A 23,701-nucleotide genomic window follows, 5' to 3' on the forward strand; every position below is an offset into this window, starting at 1 on the left:
CCCCAGGGGTTCCCCTGGGAGGATCTCCTCACCCTCAGGTTGCTCCTAGGAGCTCTCTGACCGCACCAGGCCCCAGAGGCTCCCTCGATGCCCAGCTCCGCCTTTGCAACCTCCCGAGGCCTTCCCGGAGACCCGGGGGTTGCTTTCTGCCTCTGCAGGGCGGCCCGTTCAGGGACACCCTGAGAAAACCTGTGCCCAACTCAGTGGGAGGCAAGCGTGTGCATTTGGCCCGTCCTGAAGGGCGGTGTCAAAGGCACAGAGGGTGCCTGGGGGACGGCAGTCTGAAAACGCAGACACAATCTATTCCCTCTCCCTCCCCCAATTTCCCATGCAAAGTACCTTCCGGAGGGCCGGGGTTTCGCTGGTCTGAGCTGAGCCAATGGGCTCTGCTCAACACCCCAAACTTGATTTCTCACCAGTACCCTCCCCAGCCCTTAGCTAAGAGGGTGAGTGCACTCTCGTTGGGAAATTACCAAATTTCAGATCCGGGTGGAGCCTGAGAAATCTACAAATATGTGCCAACTCTTCCCCATTTTATAAATAAACAGACTCACAGAAGTCATGTCACTTGCTCAAGGTCACATAAGGAAGTGTTGGAACCAGGACCACCATTTCAGTCCTTCTACCAACATCCCCCGCCCCAATACACCTTTCCTGGCCTGTCAGTCCATGACCCGGGAGTCTCCACACTCCACCTCCAACTATGATAGACCAACTGTGATCTGCTCAGGGAGCCTAGAAAGAGGTTGCAGCCACCTGAGCCTCCACTTGTATGGTTGTCACCTCTCCATGCCCTTCCTGCCCAAGCCTGAGGGGCCCTCGGGAGGGAAGGAGGGCTAGTAATTACAAGAAGAAAGCTTCCCTGGGAGTGGAGCGGTAGCACAGCTGGTTAAGCAGATGGCGCAAAGTGCAGGGACAGGCGGAAGGATCCCTGTTCAAGGCCCCCCCCCACCTGTAGGGGAGCCGCTTCACAAGCGGTGAAGCTGGTCTGCAGGTGTCTTTCTCTCCCCCTCTCGGTCTTCCCCTCCTCTCTCCATTTCTCTCTGTCCTAGCCAACAACGATGACATCAAGAACAACAATAATGACTACAACAATAAAACAAGGGCAACAAAAAAGGGAAAATAAATAAATAAAAATTTTAAAAAAGAAGAAAGCTTCCCTACCCTGCTGGGGCCCCCCTGCTCCTCATCCCCCTAACAGTCATCACCAGCAAGACTTTCTGCTTTCCAGAGCCTTGTTCAACCCCACCAGCCCCACTTTCCCCTCACTCTGCTGGCAGTTTCCACTGCCCCCAAGCACTTCCTGCTTCTCACTACCCCCCACCCTGGTCTCCAGCCCCCACTTCTGCCCACTCAAATGTCCTACCAGCATCTCCAAAAGAGGTTCCAAAAATGGTGCGTGTGGGGTGTGTGTGATAAAATTGCATATTGGGCATCAGGAGCAGAGATGGGGCTGGGGTGCAGAGATCACCAGCCCACTGCCACCTCTGCTCCTAGCACCTGATATGCAACTTCTCGGTTACCCCCTGAAACCTGACTTTGGAGCCTCTCTTGAATCCGCCCGCCCCTTCCTACTGCATGCTAGAGCCAGCTTACAGAGCAGCCAAGTGAAGATAGTGACCACTTGCCCTTCTTGCCAACACCTGAAAAATGAAAATTAAGTTAAAAAGTCCCTGCACGGAGTCGCTTCACAAGCGGTGAAGCAGGTCTGCAGGTGTCTGTCTTTCTCTCCCCCTCTCTGTCTTCCCCTCCTCTCTCCATTTCTCTCTGTCCTATCCAACAATGGCAACATCAATAACAATAATAACTACAACAACAACAAAAAACAACAAGGACAACAAAAGAGAAAATAAATAAATAAAATATTAAAAAAAAAAAAGCCCCTGCACTAGTATTTCCTCTTCACTAAAGCATGGGTAGGGTGATTCAAAGAAGGCCCATCCAGGGTCCCCACCCTCCTCAGACAAATTTGATTTCCCTTGTCTTGGGCTTCTAAGATTTTGCTTTCTGAGGGTGGGGGTTGGGGGAGAATCCCACTGTAATTTTTTTTTATTTATAAAATAAAAAATATCGACAAGACCGTAAGGTAAGAAGGGTACAATTCCCACTACCAGAGTTCCCTATCCCATCCCCTCCCTTGAAAACTTTCCTATCCATTCTCTATCTCTCTGGAAGCATGGACCTAGAATCATTATGGAGTGCAGAAGGTGGAAGGTCTGGCTTCTGTAATTGCTTTTCTGCTGACCATGGGTGTTGGCAGGTCAACCCATACTCCCAGCCTAGTTTCTATCCTAGTGAGGCAGGGCCCTGGAGAGGTGGGGTTCCAGGATGCACTGGTTCCAGGGTGAGGTTGTCTGTAAAATTTTTTTAATAAATATTTTAATGAGAAGAGATAGACCAGAGCAGTGTTCAGCTCTGGCTTATGGTGGTATTAGGGATTGAACGTGGGGCCTTGGAGCCTCAGACAAGATAGCCTTTTTGCATAACCATTATGCTGTATCCCCAGCACCTCCTCCTCCCCCTTTTTAATTTTTTTTATTTTTAAAAAGTATTTATTTATTTATTTAGAGAGAGATGGAGAGAGAGAAAGACACAGAGAGAAATACCAGAGCACTGCTCAGCTCTGGCTTATGGTGGTGGTGGTGGAGGGGGGACTGCATCTGGGACTTGGGAGCCTCAGACATGAGTCTCTTTGCATAACCATTAAGCTACCTACCCCCGCCCCTCCCCCTTTTTTATTAAGGTTTGAAACCACTAATATAATTCAGGCTTTCTTGTTTTACAGTTGGACACCTTGGGGTCACAGAGGAGCAGCAACTTGCTGAGGGATACACAGTGAATCTGGGGTGGCAAAACTAGGCCTGCAATGTCACTATGGTACCAGTATCCCCCACGTAGCCCCCCCCCCCCACACCTAGCAACAAATTCCTCAGAAAACAAAAACAATTCTAATGTGCCAATGCCAGGTCAGTATTCCTCCCTCCATCCCTCACCAATCAAAACAGGTGTTTGAGCTCTAGTTGGCCCTGTTTGTGCTCAAGGCCAGCATTAATTCTGATCTCTGGAAGATGGACAGGATTCCAAAGGTTCCCCCCACATCTGCCTTCTCCCGCACCAGATCTGTCACAAGTAATACAAATCATCTTCATTCTCCCATGGAGGGTGATGGATGTTAGATGGGTGGACCAAGCTACAGAAGCCTAACTCAGCCTGCCTCTCAGCCTCTCCCAATTTGTTTATTTCATGTATTACATGTATTATTGTTATTTTAGGTTTTTTTCCTATCAGAGCACTGCTCAGCTCTGGCTTACAGTGATGCTGGGGGTTAAACCTAGGATCTCAGAGCCTCAGGCATGACAGTCTTTTGCATGACCACTATACTATCTCCTTAGCCATGAGCATTTTTTAATTAATTAATTTTAGATACAGAGAGAAACTGAGAGGAAAGGGAGAAACAGAGATGCAAGGCTGGGGAGATAGCATAGTGGTTATGCAAAAAGCCTTTTATGTGGTCCGGGAGGTGGTGCAGTGGATAAAGCATTGGATTCTCAAGCATGAGGTCCCAAGTTCAATTCCCAGCATCACATGCACAAGAGTGATGTCTGTTTTTTTTCTCTCTCCTCCTATCTTTCTTTCTTTTTTTTTAAATTATATTTATTTATTTTCCCTTTTGTTGCCCTTGTTGTTTTATTGTTGTTGTAGTTATTATTGTTGTTACTGATGTCATCATAGGACATAGAGAAATGGAGAGAGGAGGGGAAGACAGAGAGGGGGATAGAAAGACAGACACCTGCAGACCTGCTTCACTGCCTGTGAAGCCACACCCCTGCAGGTGGGGAGCCGGGGGCTCGAACCAGGATCCTTACTCCAGTTATTGTGCTTTGCACCATGTGTGCTTAACCCACTGCGCAACTGCCTGACTCCCTCCTCCTATCTTTCAAATAAATAAATAAATAAACAAATAAATTCAAAAATCCTCTCATGCCTGAGGCACCAAAGGTCCCAGGTTCAATACCTAGCACTACCATAAGCCAGAGCTGAGCAGTGCTCTGGGAAAAGAAAAAAAAAATGGTGCAGCAGGTTAAGTGCACATGGCACAAAGTGCAAAGACGGGCATAAGGATCCCAGTTTGAGCCCCCGGCTCCCCACCTGCAGGGGAGTTGCTTCACAAGCAGTGAAGCAGGTCTTCAGGTGTCTATCTTTTTCTCCCCCTCTCTGTCTTCCCCTCCTCTCTGGATTTCTCTCTGTCCTATACAACAATAACAACAATAATAATAACAGCAGCAACGATAAACAACAAGGGCAACAAAAGGGAAAAAAATTGCCTCCCGGAGCAGTAGATTTGTAGTGTAGGCACCAAGCCCCAGCAATAACACTGGAGGCCAAAAAAAAAAAAATGGAGACAGTTCATGAGATAGAAAGGAAGATTGATGAGAAAAGTCCCTGGGAAGCCATGTGTTAAGAGCTACTGCCTGGGCTATATCTCAGCATCAAGTCTCCATCTTGTGCCTGCAGCCTAGGCCCCAAGTCCCTGGACTGTTGTAAACTATGGGAGCTGCCATCTTATTGCCTCAGAGACAGAGAGGGTGAGGCACTGCAGCTGTCACTGGACTATGCTTGTGGACATGGAAGTCCTAGGGGTCCAAATATACTGCACTCTGAAAATAATAAAGAAAAGAGTATCCCTTGGGTTGGGGGAGACAGCATAATGTTTATGCAAAAGACTTTGATACTTGAGGCTCTGGTTTATACCCAGCATCACCATAAGCCAGAGCTAAGCAGGGCTCTAGTGTTCTGTCTCTGCCTTTCTCTCTGTATTTCTCCCATTCAAACTATGTGTGTGTGTATATATAAGGAAGAGTCCCTTTGTGGACTAGGCTCACCTATTCAGGCACTCAAGTGGAGCATCTAGCATAAGACAGAGGGAGAAAGGCAAGAAGGGTTTTATTCATACTGACCAGAACCAACCATAAAGGGTAGGCTGTCTCTGAGATCAGTGGAAATCTGGCAAAAGGCATAAGTAATTCAGACTCTTTCTGTTCTGTGGTTTTTGTTTTTTTTTTCTTACCTAGACTTTGATGGGCCTTTGCACCTGCATGATTCTAACACCCCTAGTGGAATTTTTATTTTTAATTATGTTTTTTTTTTCATTTTAACAGAAGAGGAGATAGTGAGAGGAGGATACAGAGATACCAGAGCACTGCTCAGCTCTAGATGGCAGTGATAGACAGGGCTTGAACTTGGGACCTCAGAGCCTCGGGCATGAAAGTCTTTTGCAGAATCATTATGCTGTCTCCCCAGTTCCGGTGGACTTTTTATTAATTCCCCTTTTCTTTCTTCCCTGATAGAGGTAGATGCAGAGGAGACTCCACAGTACAGCTCCACTGCTCACAAAGCTCTCCTTCTGTATGGGGCTCCTAGGTAGTGACCAGGGGCTTGAACCCAGGTTCTCATTCATGACGAAGTGTATGCTCTACTGGGTGAGCCACCTCTCAGCCCCCAGTGCAGACTTTGAAAAGGTTAGATTATAAACTGATCCTAGGCTGCACACAGACTCCCAAAGGACCTCTCAACTCCAGCCTTCAAGAGCCATGGGCAGAATAAGCAGGTTTGCTGGTAAGAGGGACCAGAGATGAGGAAGCAGCAAAGATGGGCAAGTTTCCCAAAGGAGAGAGGACCAAATGGCAAAGCAGAACTGAGACAACACAAGAAGGGCAGGACAGATGTCACGCTGGAGATAAGAGACAGCACGCTGTCAAGTCAGGCGCATACCGTTCTGGCCTCATCACCCACAAACATGTGACCTGGGCTGGGCCTTCCCCCCCTCAGCAGGCAGATCGCTCTCTTCCTCCTCCTCTTGTAATCATGCTGCTTTACCAAGACTTTAGCTCATATGCCACCCTTCTCCACCAACTTGATTCTGGTCAACAAACACATTCCTGGGAAATGGGGGGATGACAAAGGCAACTGAGGGTGTGGGGGGAGAGGGGCAGGGGACCAAGCAAGGGTCAGACTTTGGGCTACAGCACTTCACATGGACTCTTCTAGTTAACCTTCTCTGCAAACATCCAGGGAGTTAGAATTATAACCCACATTTTATACATGACAGAACTGAAGCACAAGGCAAGACTCAAACTCAGATCCTCTAATCCCTGATTTGTGCTGGACAAATGCGGCCTTTCACTCTCAGCTCCAGAGGTTAGGTTGAAGATAGATAGCATAATGGTTATGTAAAAAAGACTCTCATGCCTGAGGCTCCAAAATCCACAGTACCATAAGCCAGAGCTAAGTGGTTTGCTGAAAAATAAAATAAAAATAAATAAATGTCAACTCCAGAGATTGTGGCTTTCTGATCCCATGAGCCTTCATTCCTATAAATCCCAGGCTCAGGAGGTGGCACAGAGTCTAGAGATTAGAGGTCCCGAGCTTGATCCTTAGCTACATATGCCAGAGTGATGCTCTGGTTCTCTCTCATTAATAAATCTTTAGAAAATTAAGTGTTGGTTATGTAAAAAAGTTAGTGAACCTCAAAACTGGGTACACACATGGCCAATACACTGAAAACAGCAGTGCCTTTGGGGAACTGGAAGCATCCCCCTCCCCACCCCCTCACCGTGTGTTCACTCTGGGAAAGTGAGGAAGCTCCACTTTTACACTGTGTACCTATGCTTTGTGTAATTTTCAACACAGAAGTCTATTTTAAAAGATATGCCTGAGCAGGAGAGGCACAGTCATTCAAATGCACCTAGGACCCCTGGAATGTACTGAGTAAAGTCCATGTAAGTGTGTGTTTCTGGAATCACAGAGAATCTGTGGCTGGTTCTCATTATGTGTGTGTTCTACAAATCTCAACTCAGGGCACTATTAGAGTCAGGAGAGGCCACAATAGCTGTCATGAGAAAGGAGACTGTCACACAGACAAGTGTTTTGAATTTAATTTTTTTTAATTTAATTTATTTTTTTAAAATTTATTAATTTTATTTAATTTATTGGATAGAGGCAGAGAGAAATTGAGAAGGAAGGGGGAGCTAGAAAGGGACAGAAAGGGGCGGGGTAGTGACACATCTGGCTGAGCACACATATTACAGTGCACAAGGACCCAGGTTTCTCTCTGTCTCTCTCTCTCTCTCTCCCTATCTACCTCCCTCCTTTCAATTTCTGCATGTCTCTATCTAATAAAGATAATAAAAAAATAAAATAAAAGGAGAGAAAGACTCCTGCAGCACTGCTTCACTGCTTGTGAAGCTTTTCCCCTGCAGGTGGGACTGGGGGCTGGAGCCTGGGTCCTTGTGTATACTAAGTAACACGAACTACCAGGTACACCACCAACCAGCCCCACATCAAATCTTAGGGCACCCAGGAACTCCCCCACCACAGTATGAACAAATGAAACTTAGGATCTGTCTGCTCTGCCTTGGCAGGGGGATACTTTCTGCACCCATACCAATACATAGCCTGGAGCAGGCCCCAAATGGGCCAGTCTCCAGTCAAGAGGGTGAGTCTGAGCTTGGGAAGTCAAGGATGGAGGAAGTGGAACTGTGCAAGCCCTTTCCCACACTGCCCCCCCCCCCACACACACACACACACTTCAGCCGGGCCCCTGTTTCTGCAGAGAAGGGCAGGAACTTACCCTAGTTTCACCAAGACCTTCCCCACCCATGGGCCTCCACACCCTTCCGTCAGGGTGGGCTGAGGGAGCGAGCTTCACCTCCTCCCCTGAGAAGTGGCCTGGGAGCTTCCCCTCTTCAGCCCCAAGACCTACTGCCAGCCCCAGCCTGACCACTTCCTCTTCCTAACCTGGCAGTGGGCAGAAGGAATTCGTGCTGTGGGCAGGGAAGCTCTGCCTCCTGCCCCAGGGGCTTCCCATGGGCACTATGGGATTTGAGGTTGTAAGGTCAGGCCTAGGCCTCTGGCTCTGACCTCCTGCCCCCCCCTACCCGCCCCCCACCCAAATCCTGCCATGACCTCCTGGGATAAAAATCTTCTGAAAAAAGGATTCTAAGGACACGAATAGGTCAGTCATTGGCCCCTGTCCATCACTGAAGGCCCCAGGAGATACAAAAGATGGAGGCTCTCTCAGACTCTCAGAGGCATGTTTGATCAAACTTGCCCTCTCTGAGCTGGTTTCCTCCTCTGATGGATGCAGAGAATTCAACTGGCTTATGGAAAGGGGATTCTCAACAGCGAGATGGGGCAGTCTGAGGACCTGGGCACAGGGACCCACAGTAGCAGCATGGGGTACCAGGGAAAGGGGACAGAAGGGTCCTAAGCTTGACTGGGAGCCAGTTGCTCCCCTTCTTCAAGAACTAGAAATGAGCAGTAAATGTCCCCACCTCTCCCTTCTAGGGCTGGGGGAAAGGAAATTAGAAGGAAAGTGCCCAAAGACATAGCTCCACTGGGCACTGGGCAAGTTCCAGATCCCAGACACAGCAAGTGCTCAATTAACACCACCCCCCAGAGAAAAAACAGGGAGGCCAAACATCTCTCCAAAAAGACTTAACTCAGGTCTAGTGGTTTCTCTGCCCCTGCCCTCTCACAGGACAGAAGGAATTAAACCCAGCACAAAAGGCAGAAGACCCGTTAAGAAAGAAAAGCCAGAGAGAACTGGGGAACACAGTCCAGATCATGCCATTCCTCTGGGAAAGGTAGTTTCATGTTTCATTTGTGCCCTCCTCAAATCTTCCAACAGGCCCCCTCAGTCTGCTCTGATCCTGGCCAGCTCCTCATTCCTTCACCCTTGGGTCTCCCACCACCCTGAGAACATCAACACCCACCCAGTTCCAGCCCCCCAGCCCCTGCCAGAGGTCTCCACCCTGCCTCTTTGGGCAAGATTTCAAATTCCAAAATAAAACCCTCCGATAACCAGCCCCAGCCGGAAAGACTGATGCTTTTTCCTATTGTTAAAAGTATTTTTAGTCGCAGGCTCTGGATTCGTTTAGAGACTCACGTTCAGAAAAGGGGGGAAAATGTTCTTTTGAGAACTAAGAAGGAGCACACAGGAGCCGCCCACGTCAGGAGCTGCAGCTTATTCCAGGCTGGGCCGAGAAGCCTGGCCCTGAGCCCAGGGAACATGTTTGTGGCAAACTGGTTGGCATGTTGACCAGGCCCTGCTCAGTCTCTGCTCAGCCTTTCTTCTCAGGCACTAAAACCAGCTGGGAAGCCAGGCAAGGTGAGCAGGGCAGGGGTAGAGGGTTCAGTACCCTTGTCTCAACCAGCTGAGGGGGCTCAAGAGCCCTATTCCCACACCACTGCTGAGGTCTCCTGGCGAAACCGCAGCTCACTCTTGAGTCCCTCCCTGGCTTCACCAGTGCCCCTTCCCCTCACCCAGGCTGGTTTAAGGGAAGAGAAGAGTGGCGACCCTGCTGGATATCTCCAAAGGGTGAGAGGAGAAGAGAGGGAGAGAGAGCACATCACTCTGTCTGTCTTCATGGTACTCATTTCAGGGCCACATGCATTCACTCATGTAACTCTATCATCCAGCTCTGGTCATGCCTTTACATGCCTTCCTCTGGGTGGGCACCCATGATGGGCACCCACCTTAGCTCCTTCCTCTTCTTCTCAAGGCCAAAGAAACCGCAGTACAGTCACAACAGTGAAAGAACCCAACAGCCCATCTCCCTCTCCTCAGTGTCCCCACTCCCAAGACTCACCCACTTCCTCCTGCTCTGGCCCCCTTGAGATACAGACACCAAGGAGAGAATCCCAGGGTTGGTTGGGGCTCTTCCTGGCAACCTCAGAGAGCCCCAACAGGAGTCTCTACTGTTTGGTTAGCCCAGCCGGCCAGTGAGGCTGCACACCAGCTGAGACAGCTTGGGCCTCAGAGCTGTCTTCCAAGCCAGTGTGTCCTCCTCTGTTTATATAGCAGAAACCAGAGCCGGTCTCTGGGGACACAGGGAGCTGCCTTGGGGCCCTCTTGGCCAAGGCCCGACATGGGCCCAAGTCAGCAAGAGCCCAAAATAGTCAGCTGACAGGAGCCCCAGCATGAGCGTGACCCTGGGCTCATGCCCAGGCCTGGCAGACAGGTGCCCACGTCACAAGACCAGCAGCATTAGCACTCGTGGGACCTCGACTGGCAGCTCCTCAGGGTGGCCTTGGCAGTGGGTCTGGCATGGGAGTTCCACCCAATTGCCACCATCACCCAGACAACGGGGTGAACACAAGGAACACTGCACACCGGGCCATTGTATGCCCAAGAGGATGCTGGACCTCGCAAGACTGGCTCCAAACAGAGAGGACAGTGGGGGTGAGAGGAGGGAAGACACCTGCCTGCTGCTATCAGCTCCGCTCATGTGCTCCCTAAGCCCAGTTCTGCAGCAGCCAGGGACACCTGCCTCTCCCACTTACAGTATGTCCTCTCCCTGCCCCTAGCCTGAGGTTGGTGGCACAGAGCCTGCTGCCAGCAGTAATCCAGGTCCCCAGAGCAGAAGGAGGCCCTGCTTTCTGGGGCTTCTACTCCTTCCATCCCAGCCACCACTCTTATGGAGCTCTGTACCTTGAAGCAGTGTGTGTGTGTCGGGGGAGGGGGTAGATAGGATGGAGGTACAATGCCCTGCTCCATCTGAGATCGCTCAAGGCCTGAGGGCAGTAGAGGGTATTGCTCAGAGAGGGCTCTCTGATCCAAGAAGGGAAGAAAAGGGACTCACAGGCTTCTTGTCTAGGGTGCCAGGCTGCCCTGGTCAAGATGGTGACCAGGGGGGTTGGGCGGTAGGTAGTACAGCGGGTTTTAAGCGCATGTGGTGCAAAGCACAGGGACTAGCGGAAGGATCCCGGTTCGAGCCCCTGGTTCCCCACCTGCAGGGGAGTCGCTTCACAGGTGGTGAAGCAGGTCTGCAAGTGTCTTTCGTTCCCCCTCTCTGTCTTCCCCATCTCTCTCCATTTCTCTCTGTCCTATCCAACAACAACAACATCAATAACAATGATAAAAATAACCACAACAATGGTGGTAAAACCACCAGGGTAACAAAAGGGAAAAAATGGCCTCCAGGAGCAGTGAATTCGTGGTGCCAGGCAATAATCCTGGAGACAAAAATAAGATGGTGACCAGGTCTATGGTGCCCTAGTGGTGCCATCTCAGTATCTCAGGTCCCGAGGGGAAGGACTGACAGAGGCCCTATATCCACATGCCACTCCCCACCCCTCCACCCCCACTGTCAGATCAGTTTGTACTTTGCCTGGAAGCATCCTCAGACAAGAAAGGTGTGTGCTCCAACACACCAGGTCACTGGACTTGGTCAAAATCAAGGAGACCCAGATTCTCATCTTGGTTCTATACGTACTCACTGTAGGACTTTGAAAAGTCATTTTGCTTCTCTGTGACTCAGTTTCTTCATTTGTAAGAAGGGGAGGTAAACTAGATGGTCAAGAAGCCTTCTAGCTACGACCATATATGAGAAAGATCTTTCTTAGAGATGCGGGGTGAACAGGGCAGGGTCTGTACCAATACTTTACCAGTAAGATCCTCCCCATACAAAAATATGCCCTTTACCAGGTCCCACAGTATGCTATGGGATGTGTGGGGGTGGGGAGGGGGGATTTATTACCCCTTAGCAGGAGGGATGTGGGGGTCCCAGCCTTCCCTTCATACTCTAGCAACAAACTGCTTCCCACTCCCCAGATCCTCACTCAGGATATTCCAGGCCTGGCCTTGAAATACTCAGCTGTACACCATCAGCTTCCTGAAACCAGGCATGTGCTAGTTCCCTCACACCTCCTTTTATGTCCCCCACTAGCTGCTGTCAGCTGCTAGTCTGCTAAGAAAACCATGCCCCCCCCCCCACTCCCATCCACTGCCACTGAGTAAACCAGACCTTCTCAGGCACAGCGGCACCTGCTGCCACATCTGCAGAGCCCCTCCCCCTGCCCCAACACACACCCAACCACATCCATTTGGGGAAGATCCATACCTACTCCTTCCCCTCTACCCCACCTGCTTGGGGGGGGGGGCAGAGGTGTACAAAGGACAGCAGCAGAACACTTACCACTCCAGATGGCTTCACAGATCTTGAACAACACTTAAACCATTCCCTGGGCCTCGGGGCCTGGCAGAAGCTGGGAAACCAGGGAGGAGCTGGGGCTGGCCTCTGTCCATGGTGGAGGCCTAGAGGGGGAGAGGCAGTGTAAGCTGAAGCCAGCAGCTAGCAGAAACAGGACTAGGAACAGACCAGCAGGGAAGACAAGCCAGACCAAGAAAGAACTCCTAGGCTGGACATTGGAGACTGGAGGTCCATGCCCTAAACAGCTTTCAGAGACATGGGTGTGTCCAGGAGCTGACAGCTTCTGGGACACCTCAGAGCCATGGAGATACACACAGTGCTCAGCCCTTCAGCCTCATGCCTCACCCTGGGAGAGGAGTGTCTCAATCCCACTTTCAGCCCCAAGATGTGAACAAAAGGGCATTTTGTATGTAGAGAAAAGGGAGCTCTACAGACACAGAAGAACATCCCCACCCTGCCCACCAAGGAGTAGTCACTCACCCCCAAAGGACTCCTGAAACATCAGATCTGACTCAACATCACCACTCCAGCAGCCCAGCCTCCTAACCAGAGCAAAGGGGGCTAAAGGAAATCAACTGTGAAAGGGCTCCAGTCTCAAATGGGAATGTCGAGCTTGGCATAGAGTAGCTAACAGCAGGGATCCCAGGCTGTCTGGGTTCAAATCTTAGCTCAGACACTTGGTAACTCTGAACAAGTTATATAACCTCTCTGTGCGTTACATTCTTCATCTGTGAAAACGACAGTGTGGAACTGACATCTCTAAAATGAACAACGATACGGTTATCACCAGGCTGAAAATGAGCTACCATTTGTGAAAGACTAAGAATGCCCTAGAGGCACTGCAAGAGGTTAAATAAGGGCACATACAGCCTTAACCCAGATGCTGGTGCCTAGGCCATGCCACTTCTGGAGCCGGCTATGTGTACCTGCGCTCCAGCCTCCTCAGGCTCTCCATGGCCCACCCCTGAGCCCTCTGTTGCTAGAGCACCTTTCATTCAAGACACCCGCACACCACACCTCTCCTGTCCTTTCCCCACCCTCATTCGGCCCTCTCCTCCTCAGCTGAGCCTAGAACCAGGACAAAAGCAGCCCAACTGTGGCTTTCTTTCTTTCTTTTTTCTTTTAAGATCTTATTTTTTATTAATGAGAACGACAGGAGGAGAGAGCTGGGTGGTGGTGTACCCATTTAAGCATACATAGTACTAAGCCCAAGGACCCAAGCAAGGATCCGGTTTCGAGCCCTGGTTACCCACCTGCAGGGAAGGACACTTCACAAGGAGCAAAGCAGGTCTGGAGGTGTTTATCTTTCTCTCCCCCTCTCTATTTTCCCCCTTCTCTCTCAATTTCTCTTTGTCCTATCCAATAAAATGGAAAAGGTGGCCACCAGGAGCAGTGAATTTATAGTAGCGGCATCAAGCCCCCGCAATAACCCTGAAGGCAAAGGGGGAGGGGGAACTTAGGATCTCATGCTTGAGAGTCCAATGCTTTATCCACTAGGCCACCTCCCAAGCCAGTTTTTATTTTATTTATTATTGGATAGAGACAAAGAGAACTTGAGAGGGGGATGGGGAGAAATAGGGAGAGAGACATCTGCAGCACTACTTCACCACTTGTGAAACTTGCCCCCTGAAGGTGGGGACCAGGGGCTTGAACTTGGGTCCTTGTGCACTGTAATGTGTGTGCTTAACCAGGTGTGCCACTGCCTGGCTGCTACTTTCTTTTTCTTTTTATTATTATCTTCATTTATTGGATAGAGACAGCCAGAAATTGAGAGGAAGGGGGAAAAAGAGATGGGGAGAGAGCGACAGAGACAGAGAGACAGAGAGGGAGGGAGAGAGGGAGGGAGGGGGAAAGAGCAAGCCTCCTGCAGCCCTGCTTCAACACTCCCAAAGCTCCCCCTGCAGGTGGAGACTGGGGGCTTGAACCCAGGTCCTTGTGCATTGTAATGTGTGCTCAGGCAGGCACACTACCACCTGGTCCCCCAAAGTTTTGTTTTCTCTAGTCATCAGGCTACCCTTCAACCCAAGATGAAGAGAAGTGAATGTGTGCACGACGCGAGACAAAGGGAGTAAAGAGGCCCCCTGCAGAGGGCGATGAGAGGCTTTCCCACCACCACCATCTCTACCCCAGGGTTCACAGGACATTCATTCGGTCTATGATTCCCAGACTCTCCTCTTACTGAGCTATCCAAGTGCCCTCCATGTCACTGTGTGTGCAAGCAGGGGTACAAAAGCCACAGGAGAGGAAGAAGTGTGGGCACTCAGCAAGATCTCAGAGATATCCAGACCCAAACAAAAAATAAAACCACGTCTTAAGCCTGTTCTGACTCCCACCCCCACCCCATGGGTTTCACCTGCTCCCCAAAATGACACTGTCTTCTTCTCATCCTGCAGAAACATGCCTGCAATCAGGTCCCAATCCTTCACCCCCTTTCTCCCTGCCAGCTAGTAGCTGAGGAGCAAGGGCAGAAATGGCCACACACTTCCAACCATAGCCGGGCTCGACCTGAGTGCCCATATCTTCCCGCCTGCAGGTGAGAATGGAAACTAGAGTGAGGGACTTCGTTGAACCTAGAAACTTCTAGGGAACCTAGAAATTGATTCTGAGGTATGTGATCACATCTCCTGTCGCAGAGCCAAAATTCCTCTTCAATGGGCATTCCATACGCCTTCCCTGGGGGTACACTGTAAGTCAGCACTAAGCCATGCACAGTGGGAAATCCAACAAGGGGTAGACCCAGATCTCTGAAAGTCAAGATGCAGGGATGACCCAAGGTCAGCTGCAATCAGTACTGGGCAGAGGACTTGGGAGAGAAAGTGATCCTCACGCAAAGGCCAGATTTCACCGCTAAGCGCTGTTGCTGAGGTGTTTTTTTTTTTTTTTTTTTTCTTTCCTTTACCAAAGTACTACTTAGCTTTGGCTTATGGTGGTGCAGGGAATTGAACTTGGAACTTTGGAGTCTTTTTGCATAATCACCAGGCTATCTCCCCCGTCCCCAATTTTCTTTTCTTTCTTTTTTTTTCTTTTTTTTCTTTCTATTCCCATTTAAATCCTTTTGCATAGGCTGTTTTCTCTGTCCTGCCATGTCTGTATGGTTAAGACCTTCTTGTCAACCAGCTTCCCATTACCACTGCACCTCCCAAAAGAGTCTCCACCCCAGTTTAGCCACACTAATTGGTTTTCTTTATCAGCGGGGGTCAAACTTGTCTGTCTCGAGCACTGCAGAATCTTCAGTGTGTAAGGCAGAGCTCGGCACAAGCAGGTGCACTCCAGGTGACCATGGGGTGAGGGAGGATCCCCACTTGGCTGCACTGGCACTGGGCTGGGAGCAGATGGAAGGAGTCTAGCTAAGATGCCTGCCATCCCTTCCATTTGGGCACAGATCCAAAGTCAGGGTTTTCGCCTATGTTGCATCACAGCCCTGATTGCAAGAAACCCCAGCCTTGGGTCTCAGCTCTATATGGGTCCACCAGAAATAACTTTCTCCTCCCTCCCATCACTTAACTTGAGTCTTTTCTGAACCTAGTTGCAATGGGATATGGACAACAGACCCTTAGAATTATGGTGGCCTCCTAGGCATACACTCTGTTCATCCCCACTCATAAATGGACAACTGTTATTAATATCAAGGCTGGAGAGACAGTATATTGGTTCTGAAAAAGACTTTCATGCTTGAAGCACCAAAGGTCCCAGGTTCAATGCCTAGCTAGAGTTGAGTAGTGCTCTGGTAAAAACAAACACTACAATATCCAACTATGCCTAAGTCTCTGAGGTCAGAGGTTCAAAACCCAGTACCAGCATAAAAGCTAATCTCTTATTTCTTTCTCTCTTTCATTAGAACAAGTAAAATGGTGATCTGGGAGGTGGCACAATGGATAAAGCATTGGACTCTCAAGTGTGAGGTCCTGAGTTCAATCCCCAGCAGCACATGTACCAGAGTGATGTCTGGTTCTTTCTCTCCCTGCTCCTATCTTTCGCATTAATAAATAAATTAATCTTTAAAAAAAAAAAAAAGGGAGTCGGGCGGTAGCGCAGCGGGTTAGGTGCACATGGCGCAAAGCGCAAGGACCGGTTAGGGTGCTGGTTCAAGCCCCAGGCTCCCCACCTACAGGGGAGTCTCTTCACAGACAGTGAAGCAGGTCTGCAGGTGTCTCTCTGTCTCTCTTCCTCTCTATCTCCTCCTTCTCTCTCAATTTCTCTCTGTCTCTATCCAATAACAAATAAATAAATAAATAATTTAAAAAAAAACAAGTAAAATGTTTTAAAAAAGTAGCAAAATTTGTTGAATGCATGTGCTGAATGCAATACTAGTCATTGTATATGTATTTCCTCACTTTAGCTTCACAACATTATGAGGAAGAGATTATTATTATTATTATGAACGTTTTGCCAATGTGGAAACCAAAGTACAGAAATATTAAGCATCTTACCCAATGTCAGGCAGGACCGGAAGAGCTGTGTTAGAGCCCAGGAAACCAAACTATGGAACTCAGGACCGGTTTTTGTGAATAAATGCTTCAGTCTGCACAGAGTAATTTGACAGAGAACACTAGACCACAAATGGGAAGCTCGGGAGTCTGGATTGCTGGATCTTTGGGCCAGGCACCAGGTAGGTCTGAACTTCAGAGCTAATTTCCACAACTTCAGCACAGGCTTCAACATTACCATCAGTTGGGAGTCGGGCGGTAGCGCAGCAGGTTAAGCACACATGGTGCAAAGTGCAAGGACCAGAGCAAGGATCCCGGTTCCAGCCCCCGGCTCCCCACCTGTAGGGGAGTTGCTTCACATGCGGTGAAGCAGGTCTACAGGTGTCTTTCTCTCCCCCTCTCTGTCTTCCCCATCTCTCTCTGTCCTATCCAACAACAATGACATCAATAACACAATAATAACTACAACGATAAAACAAGGGCAACAAAAGGGAGTAAATATTTTTAAAAGAGTAAAAGAAAAATGTCATCAGTCATATGCACCTAGCTAGTCTTGGCCCATCCTTCTGCCCAGTTGCCATCACTTAGAACTAGATTTGATTGTAGTGTACACTGTCACTCCTCCAGTCTAGGTCACTGCAGTCAACTGGCTTCTCTCTGAAGTCTTCATCCAAGTCATTCATTTAAACATTCACTTGGAATGGATTTAGGACCCCTAACCCACAAGCACTCTTTGGATATAACTCTTGTGAGCCTACCTATAGCTCCATCCAGCCTTTCTTTTGCCCCAGCATGTCTGTAATAATCGCCCCGACCCAAATGAACGCTCCAAACCACTGTCAACTACAACTCTGCTCCATTTCTAAGCCCTGGTCGGCTCCTGACAGCATGAAACCCTCTCCGGCCTCAGTTTCTCCACTCAGTCCCACCAAAGGGTTGCACGGGGATAATTCTGGTGTCTCCCGGCTCAGCATCCTGGCAGCGGGGCTCCCGAACTGCTGGAATTCGTTTCCCGCAGCCGGCGGGGAAATGGAAGGAATTTCTCTCCGGCCTGGCCACCTCCAGCGCCCCTCGCGGGCCAAACCCCACCCTGGACAGGCTGGGGAGAGAAAGCGTTGGCTGCTGCACTGGGGCTGACGCTGAACTAGCAAATTCCACCGAGAATCCAGGAACCCCGCCCCCCCCCACACACACACACACAACATATTCCCGTTTCCACGCTGGACGCCCAGCTAGACCCCAGCACCCCGAGGTGCACCCGCAAAAACCCCATCCTTCCCGGGGACCACCTCACCTGGTCGGGCGAGCTCGGCTCGCCTCTCCACCTCCGCCTTCCGGGGTCGTGCACCAGCCGCCCCGGGGCTGCTCCGCACCGCAGGGGGACCCATGTCTGGGGGCCCCCCACCAGTTCCGTCGCCGCCGCCTCGCGCTGCTGCAGCCGCGCAGCCCAGCTCCGCGCCCCCTGCCCCGGGAAGCCCCCCGCCCCTCAGTTCCGGCGGCCGCGCCCCCCGCCCCCGCAGCCCGCGGCCGCCCGCGCGGGCCTCCGAGCCGGGGCGCGCCTCCCCCGGCGGGCGGGGACCGTGACGCGAACCCATTGACGTCTCCGGAATCCCGGCGGCGGCGGCCGACGCAGACTACTCAATGGGGCTAAAAATAGAGGCGCTCGGAATAGCCTTGAGCGCCCCGCCCCGCCCCGCCAACCCCCCCCCACCCCCCAACAGGCTGTCGGCACACCCTGTTACATAACCCGCCTCCCTGCGGCTGGGTTGGGGGGGGCTGTTTTCCAGGTGAGGGCTCTGTGACCTTGCTGACACCTCCCAGGCAGCAGACCTGAAGCCAGGTTATAAATAAATGTACCCGGGGCTTCCCCTGAGAAAGAGGTGGAAAAAGTGAGGCCCAGAGAGGTGAAGCAGAGCCCCAAAAGTCACCCAGCAATTAGGCAGGCTTGAGAGCACAGAATCAGGGCCTTCTGAGCCCTGGGCACCACCAGCATTGCTCGGCTTCTGTGCCACTCCAGCAACTAGGAGCCCGGCCAGCAGAATGCCCACCTTCCACACAAGCAGGCAGCTTAGCGAGCATTTCTGGGGAAGATGAAATTCTCCAGAGGCTGGAGTACAATGAGGGGTCAAGGATCCAGGTGGTAGATTTGCAGATCTAGTCTGCTCCACTGCTGCTGTGGGGCCAAGGGCAAGTGACTTCATTTTTCTGGGTCCCCATGTCCTCATCTGTAAAATGAGGAAAATGGTGTTACCCACTTTTTCTGGTTTTCTGGAAGAGAATTGAAAAGGTTGGAAGTGCCTTATACTCAGCTGTTTTTCTCTGCCAGGGATTTGACTTCTCCAATCCTCAGGTGAGTGAAATGCAGGAAATATTAAACAGCTCACCACAGTGACCAAAAAGCCTCATATGGACCCCCTCTCCTGACCAAAGTCTCCAAGCAAAGGCCTTCCCAGTCAGAATCTTCCTGAGCATGCTTGGAACATTCTGGAAATGGGAAGATCATTTTGTTCTGAAGAGTCCTGGCTGATTCAGGGAGTCAGATAAAGGCTGGAGCACTGGAGCCAGGGACTAGTTGGGACTTTACCTGTTCCTCTGCTGTTAGTCTTGAGGATACTGGCTAGATAGGGCCCAGCCCCATGCGCTGTCACAGCACCCACCCACCTCTGCTAATTTTTGGAGCCACCTTAAATTCTGATCCAATGCCCAGCACCTAGGCTAGACCCCACACAACAAAGAATCTCTTCTGCATTCAAAACTCTCTAAAAGAGGCCCCACATACATCAACACTCAGCCCTCATTCCAGGGGACACATTCCTCACTCCACCCCCTGCCCAACACCAGAAATCTTTTGCACAGATCCTAAACCCCGGCTAAGCTCAGAGGCCTTTTTCTCTCCTTTTTCATAATAATCCCAAGAATTTCTGGCTTGTCTCAAAAATCACTTTCTCAGGCCCTTTGAATTTCTTTTCCAGATTTAAGTTTTAGATCAAAACAGAGGTAAAGAAACAGGCTTCAAAAATGGTGATGGTGGAGGGACTGGTCGTGACACTGACTCCCTCACAAACATGCATACACCCTAATCCCCCCACACCATGTTACTACCTAGTGGGCTTTTTAAAAAGTCACTACCTCCTCTTTTCCTTTTCCCAGAAATTCAACTTTTGAAATACATTTTAAAAATATTTGCTTGTGTAGGAGAAATACATTTACTTGGACAGAGAGGGGAAAAAAAAAGACTCAGTTACCAGTTTTTCCATGGAGACTTCCAGCCCACTGAGGTCTCTCCTACTATAAATACTTTAGTACAACTTGGTTTTATTATAAACTCTACTGTTTTATAAGCATATAAAACTTATATTAAAATATGTAATGCTCAAACATCCAGACCCATGTGGCTTGTGATGGCATCATCAGGTATTAGAAGGGGGACAGAGTCTTGGAAAACCTGGCATTGACGCTGGTTCCAACTATTACCGTGTGACTTTGGGGAACTTACTCATTTGCTCTTGGCTGCAATTTCTTACTTTGAAATACATGGATGAGAATATACCCATCTTTCAAAATTGTCATGAAGTGCTTGGATAGTGTGTTATTTTGTCATATGTGTGATCCAGGTTCAGGCCTCATCCCCACAGCATTGAAGAAAGCTCTGGTCTCTCTCTCTCTCTTTCTGTCTCTCTCTCTGTCTTTCCTGTTTCTATAAAAATTGTTATGAAGAGTCCACTTTTGATAATAGATATGAAATATGATTAATACACTAAGAGGAGGATTTGCATGCCTGAGGCTCACAGTTCGTTCTCCAGTAAGTACCAGAGTGATGCTCCACATGAGTGCATTCTCTCTCTCTCTCTCTTTCTCTGTCATCTCCCCTACCTCATATAAAATAAATATTTTTGGGGACCAGGTGGTAGCACAGTGGGTTAAGCACACATGGTGCAAAGCACAAGGACTAGCATAAAGATCCTGGTTCAAGCCCCAAGCTCCCCACCTACAGAAGGGTTGCTTCACAGGCGGTGAAGCAGGTCTGCAGGTGTCTGTCTTTTTTTACCCCTCTCTGTCTTCCTCTCCACTCTCGATTATTCTCTGTCCTATCCAACAATAACAACAGCAATGGCAACAATAATAATAGCAAAAAGGGCAGCAACAAAATGGCCTCTAGGAACATTGGATTCGTAGTGCAGGCACCAAGCCCCAGCAATAACCCTGGAGACAATAAATAAATAAGCAAACAAACAAACAAACCAGAAATAGGGAGAGAGATGCCTCCGGCACTGCCTCACTACTCATGAAACTTCTCCCCTATAGGTGAGGATGGGGACTGCAATCTAATAAATACTTACTTTTTTCCCCCCATTTTACTGGGAAACGTTAATGGTTTACAGTACAACTGTTGACACATGGGTACATCAAGACTCTGAGGCCTTCTTTATCCCCCAGCCCCCCCCCCAGAGTCTTTTTTCTTAAAGATGCAGTGAGAAGACTGACCTATAGGACGCCTGCTATTTCCACACAAGGGACAAGGGAGGATACTGTCTTGAAGTCACAAACAGAAAGCATTCACTTTTGATTTACCCAGCAGATATGTTTATTTGGGGGCTTGAGGAACTACACATACGAGGAGCAAGGTCTGCTCTTAGTGTCACTACACATGTCCACATTTAGCTTCTTTGTTGTCTACTTGACACAGGTCACTTAAGTCTGTCAATGGACAAGACCACTCCCAAGTCCAGTAACTCCCAAAGCAGTGCTCTAATTCTTGCTCATAATCTTGTTCTTTCATAGCTCTTATTTCTACACATTTGCTAGAAACTACCACTCAGCTCCTGGTGCAGATGGGAAAAGTGAGGAAAAGGAAGGTTGCCTGTTTGCATGGCTCCAGGGGAACACAGACATCCTGGCCAGTACTTCCTCATATTCTAGGAAGCAATTAAGGGAGAAGAACAATGTCTTGCTGCAGAAAATTGGTTTCTAGTCTGATAAGGAGGCAGAACACAAGAATAGTATGAAGGGCCTGAGAAGTGGCACTATGAATAAGAACTCTCAAGTTTGAGGTCCTGGGTTCAACCCTTGTCATCCCATGTGCCAGTGTGATGTTTTGGTTCTCTCTTCTTCTTTCTCTCTTTAACAAATAAATAAGTCTTAAAAAAAAAAAAAAAAAAGAGTGTTGTGCTGGGAGATGGTGCAGCTGGTTAAGTGCACATACTCCTAAGCCAAAGAGCAATGCAAGGATCTAGGTTCAGCTTCTGGGTCCCTACCTGCAGGGAGGATACTTCACAAGCTGCGAAGCAGGTCTGCAGATGTCTATCCTTCCCTCTCCCTTTCTATCTCCCCCTCTCCTCTCAATTTCTCTCTGCACCAAGCCTCAGCAATAACCCTGGAGGGAAAAGAAAAAAGAAGTGCAAAAGCACCACTAGAAGATCCAAAAGGCAGCCTTCAAGAGGCTTCAAGCCTTGAACCATCCAGAGAGCTAATCTAAGCATCCCTGGAAAAAAAGAACATGAGGCAGGGTGTGAAAGGAGAGATTGGAGCAGGGAGAAAGGAAAGCATCTCAAGGAGGAAAAAGGCTGACTTCAAAGCTCACAGGGACAGGGTGGGGATGAGAAGCACTGAGCTCTAGGAAACAAGACACAAGGTAGATTCTTAGAAATTGTCCCCGGGGGAGTCGGGCAGTAGCCCAGCAGATTAAGTGCAGGTGGCTCGAAGCACAAGGACCGGCCTAAGGACCCGGTTTGAGCCCCCGGCTCCCCACCTGTAGGGGGTCGCTTCACGAGTGGTGAAGTAGTCTGCAGGTGTCTCTCTTTCTCTCCCCCTCTCTGTCTTCCCCTCCTCTCTCCATTTCTCTCTGTCCTATCCAACAACAATGACATCATCAACAATAATAATAATTACAACAACAAGGGCAACAAAAGGGAAAATAAATAATAAAAAAATTTTAAAAAAGAAATTGTCCCCAGGAGTCAGGCGGTAGCCAGCTGGTTAAGCGTGCGTGGTGCAAAGCGCAAGGACCGGCGTAAGGATACCGGTTTGAGCCCCCGGCTCCCCACCTGCCTGGGAATTGTATCACAAGAGGTCAAGCAGGTCTGCGGGTATCTGTCTTTCTCTCCCCAGTCTGTCTTCCCTTCCTCTCTAGATTTCTCTGTCCTATCTAACAACGACGACATCAATAACAACAACAGTAACTACAGCAACAATAAAAAAGGCAACAAAAGGGAAAATAAATAAATATAAAATAATAAAAAAAAGAAAAGAAATTGTCCCCACCTGCCCTACCACCTCACAGTAGTAGAAGTCAAACTCTACTCCATCAGGAATATATAATGAAAGCTTAACTCCACCTGAGTGTGTGGGGGGGTGGGGGGGGTCTAGGGGGTTCCCTAGCCCTTTGGGCCCAGAAGGGGTTCCCCTACCCAGGCCCTGACCCTGACAGAGGAGTGGGGTTGTGGAGGGGACTCCCTTCATGGTTCCTACCCTCGGACTGAGAATGGAGAAATACCTGCAGGGGTCTCCCCCCTTTCCCTCCCTACATTTAAAATAAATTAAAAGGCCAAACCAAAAAAAAAGGGGGTCACAAAGACAGAACCTTGCTGGGACTGCCCGGGTATCAGGGGTCTTCCGGGGACATTACCGCAAGGATGCGGTTACATGTTTCGAGTTACATAAGGATGAGGAGACCTGGCTAGGTGACTTAGGAAGTGCCTCGGCTTGTACTCTAGCCTGGTTGCCATGGAAGGCTGCAGGGCCAGCACGAAAAAAGTGGCAAGGTCACCAGGCTGGAAGTGACAGACCTGGAATTAACGCCAGATTTCCACTAAGTCCGAGCCAAACTCTTTATTAAAAACAAATAGGTTTCTCTGGATTCTCCGGATTTACTTTTTAAATTACAGCATTAAATATGCTCGCTGTAAACATACAAAAGACACGTTACAAGACAGTGTGATTTACAAAGTTAGAGACTGGTGGCTCGCTCCCAGAGGACTGGAGTTTGGTAATGTCTGCTGTTTGCTTCCAGATTTCTCCGTCTCCTCCAGAGATTGGATCTAGCCGGGTGGGGCCTCCCAGAGGGGCTGGGACTGGAACACGGGACCGGAAGGAACAGGGCCGGGCCGCACCGCACTCTGCAGCCTCAGCCGCGTCCCCTGCCGCGCTCCCGGGGGCGGCCACGCAGCCCCGCTTCTGGCCCGACGAGGCGGGTGCGGCCGGGGAAGCCGCTACGTCACGGGGCGGACTGGAGGGAGCCGGCTGCGAGTTCAGGCACAATTCCATTACCTCACCGGGCAGGGT

At 49.7% G+C, this 23,701-nt stretch overlaps 1 protein-coding gene across 5 annotated transcripts in view; it reads right to left on the reverse strand.

Moving 5' to 3' along the window:
• NR4A1 (nuclear receptor subfamily 4 group A member 1) overlaps positions 1-17,974 on the reverse strand; it is a 29,552-nt gene extending 11,578 nt beyond the window's left edge. The window contains exons 1-3 of one of the 5 annotated variants that reach the window (XM_060195326.1): positions 17,707-17,973; positions 16,424-16,481; positions 11,979-12,097 (exon numbers count right to left, since the gene is read on the reverse strand). Coding sequence is in view for 2 of the 5 variants with exons in the window: in XM_060195323.1 (XP_060051306.1) it covers positions 17,715-17,808 (94 nt within the window). In the remaining 3 variants the exon portion in view is untranslated. Of the gene's footprint in view, positions 1-9,650; positions 9,810-11,978; positions 12,098-16,423; positions 16,482-17,706 lie in introns of those variants that run through there. The other 4 variants (XM_016186052.2, XM_060195323.1, XM_060195324.1 and 1 more) reach the window with 4 other exon arrangements.
• Between the last annotated feature and the right edge of the window lie 5,727 nt (positions 17,975-23,701).

The sequence above is a fragment of the Erinaceus europaeus genome, chromosome 7, assembly GCF_950295315.1.
Source record: "Erinaceus europaeus chromosome 7, mEriEur2.1, whole genome shotgun sequence".
NCBI lineage: Eukaryota > Metazoa > Chordata > Mammalia > Eulipotyphla > Erinaceidae > Erinaceus > Erinaceus europaeus.